This window comes from Malaclemys terrapin, chromosome 4 (genome assembly GCF_027887155.1).
Source record: "Malaclemys terrapin pileata isolate rMalTer1 chromosome 4, rMalTer1.hap1, whole genome shotgun sequence".
NCBI lineage: Eukaryota > Metazoa > Chordata > Testudines > Emydidae > Malaclemys > Malaclemys terrapin.
In genome coordinates, this window is record NC_071508.1 from 140,554,591 (window position 1) to 140,569,464 (window position 14,874).

Sequence of the window (14,874 nt, forward strand, 5' to 3'; positions counted from 1 at the left end):
TAATAAGACAAGGAGGTTACAGAGCGATGAGCAGTGTAAACCATATGCATTTGTGTGCTTGCAGGATATGGTGGCAGTAAACAACACACCATTGATGTACAAAGATAATATTTTTCACAAGAGAGCACGGTATTTGTGTTTTCTGAATACAATTTTTAGTGTGCCCCTTAACGAAAGCTCTGCATTCTTGGTTTGGTTTAAGTTAGTTTCCATTATAAATCTTGTTAGGTTATTTATTTATTTTTAATAGAGCGGTAGCAGCTTCCCATTACGTGCCCGATTTTCAACTCCCTTTTACAATTATCCTCCAAAAAAAACCCAATCTCAATTTAAAACAGAAATTTTGTATAGTATATCTCACCCTGCAACAGAGATATATTCCTGGGGAATTTGGTAAAAATCAGCACGAGTTTATAGTGTGTTGAAAATTTACCTTTTATTCATGTCTGAACTTTTAATTTTTATAATCTCTCACAAAACAGCTTGGCTTTGGTACTCCTCCCCTCCCCTTTTTTGTGCCTTGCTGATTGCACTTTGGGGGTGGATGAGGAGTAGAGGATTAATTACAAAGATATATAATAAAACATAAAAATAGCTTGTGATCCCTGCTTACCCAACTGTAGGGAAAGAGATTAACAAGGGGTTCGTTAGAGCACTAAGACTAAAAAACAGTGGAATGCTAACGGAAAGAGGAAGTATTTGCTTTCCTCAGCAAGCATGATATAACTGAGAAAATGAAGGTCTAGTACAATTAAGAGATTTTAAAGACTTTTGATAGGGGTTTTTTTGGGGAGGGGGGTGAATGGGGGATGGGGGACAAAGCTGAAGAATGCCTCGGTTCTTACTCTATACAATAGGGTCAGGTGGAGAAGTGCTCTGCACTCATGTTCATGCCTTAAAGTGGCAGAATGTCATCCTCTCCCTTAAAAAGAAGAACAGGAGTACTTGTGGCACCTTAGAGACTAACAAATTTATTAGAGCATAAGCTTTCGTGGACTACAGCCCACTTCTTCGGATGCATATAGAATGGAACATATAATGAGGAGATATATATACACACATACAGAGAGCATAAACATCCTCTCCCTTGTCTTTCTGTTAGTTACACTCATAATGAGCTGTTCTAATTTTTTTCCCCCCAATACTTATAAATATAAACTGACCTATTACTGACTCCAGGCAGATGTTCAGGGATAGTGTAGGAAATACAGGAAAATGTAAAGGGGTTAGTATCCTAGAGGGGCCATGGTGGTAGCATGCTAGCAAGGGTGTGGGCTGGGCAGGTGTATCTAGTTTTGGAATGAGGGACTTTGGGTGAGGAATAAGCAGGGAGATTCCATGATAGGCAGAGAACAGCAAAAGAGACAAGGGAATGAGGAAGATCCTAATCAGCACAACCACTTCCAAGAATCACCTAGTAACTTCTGGGCAGCATAAACAAGGTAGGGATTGATTATTTGGCCATGAGTAACAATCTGGATCTATTACCTGCCCATTTCCAGACATCCTAATGTCTAGAGTTCCAAAAGGTGTACAATTTTTGAAGAGAAAGAAATACTGTTTGAGAGTATTGCTGGACTGCACTGCAAGAATTTCAGCCTTAGCTTTTTAAACCAAACTTTTTGCTTCCAATTTTAATAATTAACTTCAGCATGATAAAAACATCCCAATAATAATGCTGTCTTTGTGAAAAGATTCTCAGAGAGAAAGCAGCTAGCTATGCAATGTCAGAAACCTGAAATTTAATCAGTAAAATATTCTAAATTACTCACATTCTAAAAAAGCGTTTTATTAAAATAATTAAGAAAATTATTTCCTTTAACACAACATGACAGTACAACAAACCAAACACCACCAAGGACTTTTTCAGAACCCCCATCATTTTGACATCTAGTAAATTTTTATAAAAAAGAGTTTTAGAAGTAGTTTCAGGTACTACCACTGTCCTTGATTTCCCTTGAAAAATGTGTGGGTTTACCATAACATTTTTTTAAGTCTTTTCCTTCCCCTACCCCCTTGCTGTTCCAGATAAACAAGGAAAACAGCAAAGCTGACTATCAAAAAGTGATATTCCATGCACAAACTGAAAAACAGACTCCTCTCTAATCTTTTAGACATAATTATCTCAGGTGTTACAAGTAGACAATTGTCAGATAAATGATTTTCAAACTGACAGCATCTCTTTGAGTTACATTAAGGCCCAGTTCAGTAACTTAATTAAGCACACATTTAAAAGTTAAAGGTTTCAGAGGGGTGTTGTGTTAGTCTGTATCAGCAAAAACCAATGAGAAGTCCTCCTGGCACCTTAGAGACTAACAAATTTATTTGGGCATAAGCTTTTGTGGACTATAACCCACTTCATCAGATGCATGGAGTGAAAAATACAGTAGGCAGATAAAAATATACAGCACATGAAAAGATGGGAGTTGCTTTACCAAGTGGGGGGTCAGTGCTAACGAGGCCAATTAAATCAGGGTGGATGTGGCCCATTCCCAACAGTTGACAAGAAAGAGTGAGTATCAACAGAGGGAAAATTACTTTTATAGTGACCCAGCCATGCCCAGTCTTTATTCAGGCTTAATTTGGTGTTAAGTCTGCAAATTAATTCCAGCTCTGCAGTTTCTCGTTGAAGTCTGTTTTTTTGTTGAAGAATGGCCACTTTTAAGTCTGTTATTGACTGTCCAGGGAGACTGAAGTGTTCTCCTACTGGTTTTTGAATGTTACAATTCTTGAAGTCTGATTTGTGTCCATTTATTCTTTTGCGTAGAGACTGTCCGGTTTGGCCAATGTACATGGCAGAGGGGCACTGTTGGCACATGACTGCATATATCACATTGGTAGATATGCAGGTGAATGAGCCCCTGATGGTGTGGCTGATGTGGTTAGGTCCTATGATGGGTGTTCCTTGAACAGATATGCGGACAGAGTTGGCAACAGGGTTTGTTGTAGGGATTGGTTCCTGGGTCAGACATCAAGAATTGATGGTAAGGCAACTCCCATCTTTCATGTGCTGTATATTTATACCTGCCTACTGTATTTTTCACTCCATGCGTCTGCTGAAGTGGGTTATAGCCCACAAAAGTTTATGCCTAAATAAATTTCTTAGTCTCTAAGGTGCCACAAGGACTCCTCGTTGTTTTTATTCTTTAAGTGCTGTCCCTGAACAGGGAATTTCTTGAATCTGGGCCTAAGCTGCTATTGCATTTGTTCACTAACTAGCTAAAAGCCTGCATCTCAGAGTAAACAAATCAATGTATTCTCAGTTACACAGGTATTGCAGATATTTCTTTAAAACAAAACCAATGAGCCATAACAATTGATTTGCAAAATTATCACACGCAAACACGCACAAGAGAATCCTGAAGTTAGAAACACCAACATAGGATGGGAGTAAAATAAGTCAATTTTTAGTCTCAACACTTAAAATTAGTTGCAGTCTAGGTTATTTAAATCAACCAGGTTGTGCAATTGGGTAACAATCTGTTTATAGGACACAGTACAATAACAAACAGAACAGATCTAACATCTCAGAATGATGTAGCTCTGCTGCAACACAGGTAATAGTCTCCCATGAAAAGGTGTCTGTTTTCACCACTTTCACTAGCACCATAAAAATACTCTTAAGTCAGGTGAAGCAGGAGAGATTTGCTCACGAGCCCAATAGAAGAAAAAAAAAAACAGAGCTAGACAGAGGAGTCAAAAGAATGATACACATTCCAATTTAATGTTGCAATATTTAGATTTGCCAAATGTGTTAACAATAACTCAGACTCAATGATGCTTCAAAGAAAATTAAATATATTCTAAAAATAGATACCGTTCTGACATCTCATACTGGCAGCTCAGTTTTCTTTCTTTTTTTTTTTTTAAACACTGAAACATTAGCATGAAAACAAGGTTTGTGTTTCTTTAGAAGTTCATTTGCTCTGGAGTCTAGCTGTTTATTGCTCACTGGAAGTCATAACTCTGACATCACAAACAGATAATTTATCACAAAGACAGCTAAAAGAAAGCTATCATGCTTAAGCAAACACCACACTATGAAAATGATAAAATTTGAAATAGATAATTTAGAATGTATTCATATAAATACATTTTAAAATAGAAAAATATTGGTTCGTGAGTAATCTATACTAAAATTGCTTGATTTACTGGACAGAGGAGCTTGAGATTTGAATTCTTTGATGGTTTAATGTAATGTATAAAACTAGTAACTTTGTTTCAGACTATTTCTTTAAGACAACAATCAAAATGAATCTGTATAAAGTTTTAAATTCAATCCCCTGCTTAGCCAGGGTGAGGCAGTAATTTCCTTTAAAGGGATAATTAGCTAAACAGCTTATTTATAATTCTAAAAAAAGAGGTATACATTTAACAAAAAAGCAAAAGCAAAGAAAGCTGCCAAGTGAAGCATTAAATGCACAGAGTAATCGCTATTTGTTAACTATGTACATAAACTACTTTTCAAAATGAGCCATTATATGCATTACATTTCCCTTACATCTTAAAAAGTAAAAGCAGTAAACATTTTAAAGCTACAATTAACAGAGGAGGCCACCCTTAAAAGCAGTCCATTCTTTCTACAACTATAGTTTACATTCACATATTTTTAATTTTAGAAACTATCATCCACAGTCAACTACGGTCTTGTGCATGGATTTTTTTCCAAACTTAAAACAGATCAAAATGTGAAAGAGATTAGTTGAGAATGGACGATGCCCTTTTGGTCCCCATAAACCTTATTTCAATTTATTTATTTTTAAGAGTGGCCTTACAAAAAGTCTCTGTTAATTTAGATCAAAAGCACAGTTACACTAACGTAGACTCACTTGCTTGCCAATTCACCCCCTGGCGGGAGGTTTGGGATGCTCTCAGTTGCTAACGTACGCATCACGTGGACTAAGTCTGGCACTCCTTCACCCTGCTTCTTTATGATCTCTGGGAATCAGAAGTACTTTTTTGGTAAGTGCAGTCCAAATTTAACTTGAAAAGATTGAAACACTCAGTTTTATCAAAAAGCAGTTTAACATTTTAAAAGACAGCATTTACCATGTTGGACACGGTCTGTAATCTTTGGTGCCATAACAAAAAAGCCAGTGTACCTGTAAAAAGCTATTGGATATTTGACAAAAAAAAAAGACCAACTACGATCTGTTCTTCACATAGTTCTATACTTCCAAAACTGTAATCTTTTTGATTAGTATATTACATAACAAAGGGTAACTTAACAGCTAAACAAACTAGGTAGTTCTAAATAGGCTTCACTAGAACATAATTATTGTATTTTGCCAATGAAACATCCTGTGAAAAAGCCGGCTTTTAATGTCCATTTTTTTATATGAATGAATGTTAAAAGGTTATTGCCATGGTAGAAAATATAATATTTTGAAGAAACAAGAAGTTAGGTGTTTTGTTTATAATACGCTTTATATAGTTATACCAGATGGCAAATTAACATAAAAACATAAAAAGTCATTATGCATAAACTGACAAGAGCCAAGAATGTCAGAGTTAAGATACAACTCCGTCCTTAACTCACCAAAGGGATATTTCAACAGAGGGTGATTTTACATACAACAAACCCAATCCACCTCTTCGTCATGTAAGCAAAAGAATCTCTACAGTAGCCACAGCAAAGTGTGCTAAGAATAAAGCTGCAGCTAGCTAAATTTCTTAAGCCTCATCTTCTGAGGTGTTGAACACTCACATATGCAGCTGAATTTACGTTAGTTATCACCTTTCAGGGGGCGGGGGGGAGGGAGGAAATCAGACTTCTTCCAGTTTGGGGAAATCCGTTAATTTTTTTTACAAGGTAAATGAAAATTGTCTACTATCCCATGACATTTAAATGTATATACATTTCTCAATACACTAGAAATTCCTTCAAGGACAGTATTTAAGAAGGATATTTTATTAAATAATCAGCTTGGAGTTGTTGATCTCCAAGTGGATGTCATGGCATGTGTACAATAATGCGCATGCACAGTTAAACAGTCTTTATGTAGTAAAATCTTTCCAAAATTTATTTGAAAAAAGTAATTTGAACACATGAAGAACCCACTTCCAATTTAAATATTTTGACAATTTATCTTTTTATCCCAAATACTGAAAAAAATAATCAAGATGTACGAAATACCATTTTAAACTCATATTGGTGAGTTAACGGCAGACTAAAGTGTCTAAAACCAGTATACTTTCCTTTTAAATAAAAAAAAAAATAGTACAAATTCATGAACTGATTTGTGTGCACGGAACAGGTTTTCTGGGCTACAACCTTCTATGCAAAAAGTTTTAGCCCAATTTGCAGCCAGATTCTATGCAAGTAATTGACACTGGAAACACTGGCATGTACTTGCAGTAGAATAACCAAATGTCAAAATTTGCAGTACAAAGTATTAGCTGTTTAGTTCTACATTTTAAGTAGGAAAGAAATCCAACATGTGACATTACACATTAGGCAAACATCTCAAAACTCAAATGTGCCACTTTCTCAAGAACTATGGCCAAACTTCATATTTTACCATCTAGCATTTAGTAAAAAGAATTCTAACACTTTTAAATCTGAATAAAAAGCAAAGATCTCAGATTTGGTTCGCCAAGTTCCTTTATTGTGTAATCTTCAACATCTAGTATATTCTACATCATTCTAAAGCTAAAGTTCTGCTGTACAAAAATAAAGGGATTTATAGTTTGCCTAAACTACACAGTTTCACAACCTAAAGCTGCAGTACATTTAACATACAGTCACCACTAAATGAATACATTTATAATTGGAGAGAACTATAGATACAGTCTGAAATAACACTGATGACAACAAATGGAACCAATCCATTGCTTCTTTTTTTTTTAAAAAAATAATTATTAAATTATCTTTTGTTTCAATGCATCTTGCATCCCTTTCTCTTTAACCTACTTTAAACCTTCTAAATGTTTTCACCATTTAAGACAGTGGAAAAAAAATGTACTTACACTAAACAAAGAATTCGAAATGTATCTACTTATTTCCTGTTTTGAATGGAAATTTCATATAAAATTCTTAAAAATCGAACATTTCAGGTTTTGCTGAAAAATGGCCAGTTAATTTAAAATTATCCATTTCAATTAATTCCGTGGATTACATGTATCTAATAACCAGATTTGTTACTGTGTTAAGTATGTATATGCTACAAAATTTGTTTTAAAGAATGGAGCAAAGAGCTTAAGGAATATTAATTTAAAAAAAAAAAAAAAAAGTCAAACCAGCTCAGTAACTGGAGTAATAGTGCAACTAGAGGACTACATCTGGGAATGATTGATTAATCTTTTCCAGCCAGCAAGTCTCCAAAACCTTTTAGAAGCAACACTGATTTATTGGAAAGGGGATGGCACGAAGATGTTTTGCCACTTATACTTCACCTCCTGTTAGACATTTTCAGCTCTAAATGTGAGCCACAGAAGTGTCCAACATTGATGCAAGAACGTAGGTTAAAGGAGTGAAGGATAGTCTGGTGTAAGAGGGAAGAGCAGAAACCTGTATCAGCCAGGTTTTTTTATTCCCTTTTGTTGTTCAAGATGGCCATCAATACATGGCCTTCTTTACAGCACTAAGTACAACAAACTTTAATACGAAGATATTAAAATAAGATTTTACCACACATTATGGGATGAAAAATGCTTTTATGTAACTGATCAACAAGAAAATGTATATTAAAATATAATCTAACCTCATTACTTGGACTATGTTTGCTGGTCAAACTGCCTATTTTGTTATATAACTGCTATGTATTGCAGTGCTCATTCACAAAATTTCCATTTTATTGGATTTTAATTTTCTAAATTAGACATTACAGACTGGTAAAAACCACTTTCGGAATTTCTTTACATTTACCAATTTCTTCAATTGAAATTGTAGCTTTGAAAATTTTAAACACTGCATTATTACTAAGGCATTTCAAGATAACAGTAGTAAGATTATTCAGCACAGTGTTGAAAGTTTCAGCAATGGCCATATTAGTCCCACCTCAGTAGACAATACTGTATATTAAGTTTCCAGCATGAAACAATCTTATTTTAATTGCATAAATATGGTTAAGTTTAATGTAATAAAGTGACATTGTGGCTTGAGTTTCCCTTTCTCACATATAGTCCCAAAAATTTCACTCATGGTAGTGAGAGGGCTGTAAGTTCAGAAACTATGCAATGTTATAAACTGCTATAAGGTTGCATTTTTTGCTTATAATAAAAAGTGTAAATACTATTTCTGTGTGCATTATCAAAGGGAAAAGATGTTTAAGTCCAAGAAAAATAACTTTAAAACAAAGTGTGGACTCTAAAGGGGTAGCAGCAATATATTTTTCTAAATGTGTCCACTGAATTAGGATTAAAGTGCTTTATATCATGTAAATTTCCTCCACTCACACAGACAAATATGAAGTTTCATTTGTCCCTGAAATGTGTTATTTCTAAAAATGCAAGAAACTCAGCAACCAAACAAATGCATTGTTCCCTACACCAGTGGTTCTCAAAGCTGGTCTGCCGCCTGTTCGGGAAAGCCCCTGGCGGGCCGGGCTGTTTACCTGCTGCATCCGCAGGTTTGGCCAATCGCGGCTCCCACTGGCTGCGGTTCACCGCTCCAGGCCAATGGGGGCTGTGGGAAGCGGCAGCCAGCACATCCCTCGGCCTGCGCCGCTTCCCGCAGCCCCCATTGGCCTGGAGCAGCGAACCACGGCCAGTGGGAGCCACGATCGGACAATCCTGCGGACGCAGCAGGTAAACAAACTGGCCCAGCCCGCCAGGGGCTTTCCCTGAACAAGTGGCGGACCGGCTTGGAGAACCACTGCCTTACACCATAACCTTATGCAGTTCTAATACTTAGGATCTTCATTCAGTAATATCTGGACGTGATGTTCTCATTCCATCTACTGTAATACACATATGCCAATGGGGTCAGTTAACAGAGATGCAACTTTAACTCTACGACCACGGTATACTCAAGTTAAGTCAAATCTCCAATCTCCAAGATTTTTAACAACAGTTAAAAGGGAAAAAGTTCATGAGGCATTTATATAATTCATCAGTCACTAATATGACAAACCTTAAGAGCTGTGCATATCATGCCAATGCATGTTATTAGGGACTCTTACCCTGGATATTAGTAACATGATATATCATAATAACTGAATAATTAAAATCTAGATCCTCAATATGTTTCCATTTGAAAAATATTAATTTCATCTATGTACTAAACTGCATGTGTACAGTAAGAGTTTTAGATATTTAGGAAATCTGAGGACATCAGGGTAGCTGCTTCTTAAACCCCAATCTCTGCTTCAGTTTTTAATACCCAAAGGCACTACAGTCCAGATTACAAAAATATTAAAATTATGTTTTAAGTCAACACATTTTTAGCTACATGGCACAAAGTGCCTGAAACAGTTCCACTTCTCTTTCCCTTTTAAAATTAAAAAAAAAAAAAACAAAAAACACACAAATGTAAATATAATTTGCTTTTTAAAAAGTTACTGGCAGGATGGTACATTATATGCCCAGCTTCAGTTCAGTATGAAGGTTTAAGGTTTAGCTATAACAGAAATGTTGATAGGCTTTTACTCTTAAATATAATCATATTAGCAAGTGCTATTATGTTAACAGTAACATTGCTGTGACCCTTAAATCATCATACAATATACTTATTAGGGCCATGTAACTGAACATAGCTTTACAGAAAAATGGCCCTCAAATTACCATCTTCAAAAATATGCTGCCAGATTTCATTCAAATGCACATGCCAGGAATCAGAATTTACAGGTCTGAAGTTAGTGACGCCAATGGACTCATCAAGAACTTTGAATACAAGTAGATTACTTTCCTCTGCCATCCTAAATAGAATCTCCTGGGCCATAAGCTTCTGCAGTTTCTGTTTTAGTAGCATATTGTCATGACATACAGCATACATCCAACAGAATACGGGAGTGCCTTTTTCAGAGATTATATGTAGGCTACATCTACACCTGGAGCTAGAGGTGTGATTCCCAACTCATGTAGACACACTCGTGTTCGCTCAAAAAATAGTAATGTTGCCACAGTGGCAAGGGCAGCGGTGAGCAGCAGCAAAGGCTATCCATCCTGCCTATGTCCCTCAGGGTCCAGGAGCGTTTGTACTCTGCATACCTATCCTGTGCCACTGTCCAATGCAGCCCATGCTACCACAACTATACTACTATTTTTAGAGCACTAACTGAATGAGAGCTAGTACGAGTACATCTATGCAAGCTAAGAACCACACCTCCTAGCTCCAAGTGCAGAGAGCCTAAATGTCCAATGGCACTTCAAGGTTTAATAAAAAAAACCTACATGTGTTAAGAGTTTAGTTGTTTGGGGGATTGCTTAGAAACAAAGCTACTTATTTTTTTTTAAATGATCCACCTTCTACTCTGCTTTCCAGGTACTTGTCCAACTCTGCCTCTCTCTTCACCGCCTCTGGCAATACCTTTGGTGCATTTGGAAAACAGATCAAAATCACACTCATGTTGTCTCGACTTCCCTGTTAGAGAGAAAAAAAAACAAAACAGTTGAGACAATATCCTGTATCCAATGAATAATACACACTCTGATGTTATTCCATGTCCATATCAAAGCAGTTGATAATTATTTAAAATAATGAAAATAAAAATTAAATTAAATTTAAAATAAATTTAAAATAGTTTGTTAATCATGTGAAATTAGAACACTTTCTTCCATCATACCATTAAATAAAAAATTGTAGCATTTGCAAACAACACTGTTCAAGAAGTCTGCATGTTGAGTACCGTTCAGTACAAACAAGTTTTGAAATATACTTTGTTAACTTTTTCCTTCATGACTGATGTTTACAATGAGCCTATAGTTGATGACTCCCGTCTTGCTGAAATTAATTGCAGAACTAACAACATGGGAGATTTATTATTGAGATTTATAAAACCTGTTTCCATCCTGCTTAAATGTTAATATTGTTTGGAGGGAAAGGTTACATTAGTTGTAGGTATATTAAATGCTTAAATATGAACATTTAAGATATCTGAAGCCAGTTATAAAGAAAAGTCAAAAAAACCCAACTTAGACAACTAAAAATATTGCTAGTGTCAAATGTGCATTTCCATAAATGACAGTTCCCTACAGTAGGCCTAAGGGCCAATCATTAAGAGGAAGTAGTGTAAGTGACATTTCTCATGTGCGAATGAAAAATGTGTTTATTTCTCACTATGTAATCTTTTAGAATACAAGTGAGCAAAATAAGCACAACTTTAATAAAATACTTGACGGCAGTACTGTACAACCACACCTTGCAGAAAAAAAGTACTAAATATTGATTCAAATGATTTTCCAACTGTTAAGGGCCCTATTCTGCAAACACTTACATAGATGCTGAACTTTAATCACAAGTCGTCCTACTGAAGCCAATGAGGCTACTCATGTGAATAATGGTAAGCACAGATGCAAGTATTTGCAAGATTGGTGCTTAAATCATGAAGCTATTGAAAAGCAGTATTGCCTTGTGGTATTTACATTTTGCAGACTAGCGCAGCCAAAATTATAAATGAAAAATTGGCAGTGAATGAAGTTCAACTTTTTAAAATGATAGAAATCTGTTTATGCAATGTTGTTGTAGCTACGTTTGTCCCAGGATATTGGAGAGACAAGGTGGGTGAGGTAATATCTTTTATTGGACCAACTTCTGTTGGTGAGAGATACCGCAGTTCTGTGGAGCTCTTCTTTCGGTATCTCTCACCAACAAAAATTGGTCCAATAAAAGATATTCCCTCACCCACTTGTCTCTAGAAAACTATTACATAGTTAACGGGGTCATTGTTTCACACCTCTTTAGAGAAATGGTGCCAATACTAATGATGCTATCTTGCCTTTATTTACAGCTTACATATCAAAGCTCAGTTTTATAAATAGAATTAAATGCTTGTCTAGGGAAAGTTAAAACAAACACTGAAATTTTAACAATGTTCAGTCTGTCCTATTGAACAACAGAACAACCTTTCATTTTGTTTATAGAAACATACAAATTCAGACTCATTGCATATAGAAACAATCACAAAATCTGTATTCGTTAAGTAAAAATTGTGCCCATCTTCTTGAGCAGATATAATTAGTTGGACTTTTGGACATCAAAAAGCTATACAAAAAAATTTGTAAGTAATTGTATAATAAAAGATTTTTTATGCAGAAGTAAAATTATATAAGGAACAATTTAAAAAAAATCAGATCAAAGATTTCAGTAGTTAATTGAAGTTCTTAATTTTAGAAATCAAAATTCAGTCATTTTGCAAGGGTTTTGGTATGATTCAGCCAGAAATGCTATATTTCCCAATGACAGAAGAAGAAAAAAGAAAATTGTTTGTGCCCTTTATTTACTTTTTTGTAAGGTATAAAAGCTACTTATACATTTTTTCCATTTCCTTTCTTTAATCTTAGAAATAGATCATTTCTCCTCAGCTACTAAATTTTCCACTCATACCAATACCACCAGTTCTCAAGTAATTCAGTCTCTATGCGAAACGTGATCAGACCTGATATTTCTATCAAATGTTTTAAAATCCATTTTTACTACATTGTGAAACAGCAAAAAGGGCACTGTTTTATTTCCCTTGGTCATTGTTTAAAAGTGCTGATTTGCAATAGAGCACAATGTATTTTTACATGATTTAAACTCCTAACCAAACAAGGAGACCCATTATTGAAGCCCAGGTGCCCTTACTATTTGCTGTTCCTAGTTATATCCCCAATGGCATTCTAGTAAGTGGCTCAACGGTAGAATGATTGCATCATAGTGTTATTTTTACAAAATTGTACAGAAACTGAACTTCAGCTACTCTATAGATCTGAACTAAAATTTATTTTCATCTTGTTGATAACGGAAAAACTCCTACTACTGTACTGAAAACATAATAGGTTTCTCCTCTTAAAATTCTGGCTACCTTGTACAAGCAGGTGTCGACTATCTCATTGCAAACTTTCTCAAGGTCATCAGTGACTTCAAGTCTGGATCTTACAAAGTCACAGAGCTCTTCATTTCCCATAACATCCCAGATACCATCACAAGCCAGTATGATAAACTGATCATCTTCTTCTGATCTCTCAATTTCATAAACTTCAGGCTCAGGTGAGACAAGTTGCTCTGTAGGGCCTTTCCCATGGACACATTTGTAATCGAAGTCCCCAAGAGCTCTAGACACAGCAAGAGAGCCATTCACACGTTGAATCATTACAGAACCACCTGCATTCTGTATACGCTCTTTCTCCAGTGGATTACTTGGTTTGTGATCTTGTGTGAAGAAGTGAACCTTCCTGTTTCTACAAAGTAAACCTCTTGAGTCTCCACAGTTGATGAAGTAAGTGTGTTGAGGAGAAATCATGACACCCACCGCTGTTGACCCGCTTCTATCTGCGCCATGTTTCTTCTCAGAGATTACTCTCATATGTTCATCAATTTGCAGAAAACCTGTTCTGATTCCACTCTTTACACTTTCCACAGAGGGTGGTCCATCGGACCCTTTAAAATCCTGGTTGCTTGTGATGTGATCTAATAAATGCTCACAGCAGTATTTGGCAACCTGGGATCCAGCATGCCCATCATATACCGCAAAAAATGACCATCCATCAAGTCCATTTGGCAAACCAATAACAGCTGTATGTGCATCCTCCATCTCAACTCGCCAACCTTGCATACTACTTAGCCCATAACGTAGCCCATTACCCTGCCCTTGGGCATTATGCTTCTCCATCTTTGGCTTGTCTAAAAATGCTCCCATGATGACTTGTTCCTTCAGTTCTAAGGAAAAAAGAATATTATTGTTAAGCTATTTCTACAAAACAAGTAACCATTTAAACATGTTACTAGAAACTATTAAATATAGAAAATGTTACTTAAATAATATTAAGGTAAGACACAAATGAAGATGGGAAATTAAAATTGATGGCTGACTTTTGGTCCTTATTTTACATAATAATGAGTTAACTAAAACGTCAGCCTTAACTCTGAACTACCTTGTTTTGCTTTTGTTGATTTAAGTAAGGACTTCACTACTAATTGAGTGTACTCTGTATGTTTTTGTAAATATTTAAGCTGTAACCATCCATGAAGAAGGGTTTACACTAGTTTCGTGTCTGTGGTTTTCATCAAAACACTTGTAGTGAAAATAAGTACAACAAAAACCACCATTCAAACTATTTTAACTAGAATAGACATCTTAGAGTTTTGGTTAGTTTTTACAGCAACTAACTTCTCAGATGTCTATTTTATGGCCCAGATGTGTTTAAAACTTCAAACTTTGTGTGCTTATACCTCAAGGAGGAAAACTACCTTTAACATGTTTGTAGAAATCTGTTTGGAAATAAATTTACAAGTATTAGAAATTCACATTTCATATATGCAGCAAGCAAATTTTATTTTAATATTTTCTTTATTCACTCTTATGTGGGCGCAGAGAACCAAGCATATATTTGTGCCCCAAAACCCCTATTATGCTTTTAAATAGTGTAAATCAACTGGTCTATCTTGACTGCTCTGTACTCTCACACCCTAGCCATTCATTTTGCCCTTTTAATCCCTACCAGTTTAACTACGTAGTCATTAAATCACCCAAATCATCTCAAATTTTACATTCTCAGAAGTTTTGCACCATTTGGAGTGTGCAACCTGTCGTGATGCAACACAAGATAAAGAAAAAGCTGGAAAAGTCCTATTCCACCTGATGATTGATAGGCCAAGCATAAAATTGACTAGGAAAGAGTCCCCAACTTCAGTGTCCCCTGCAAACAAGGCAGCTATGCTGACAGAACATTTCACTTATATGTGGTGTTTTTCAAGGGGGTAAACATGCATATAAAGGAACTGATCCACACTGT

At 35.7% G+C, this 14,874-nt stretch overlaps 1 protein-coding gene across 1 annotated transcript in view; it reads right to left on the reverse strand.

The window, feature by feature from the left end:
* The window catches only part of PPM1A (protein phosphatase, Mg2+/Mn2+ dependent 1A), a 55,321-nt gene that overhangs the window by 12,931 nt on the left and 27,516 nt on the right, over positions 1–14,874 (reverse strand). Inside the window, exons 2-4 of the mRNA XM_054027932.1 lie at positions 12,945–13,798; positions 10,405–10,522; positions 4,830–4,938 (exon numbers count right to left, since the gene is read on the reverse strand). Of these exons, the coding sequence (XP_053883907.1) occupies positions 4,830–4,938; positions 10,405–10,522; positions 12,945–13,778 (1,061 nt within the window). The 5' untranslated portion in view covers positions 13,779–13,798. The remainder of the gene's footprint in view (positions 1–4,829; positions 4,939–10,404; positions 10,523–12,944; positions 13,799–14,874) is intronic.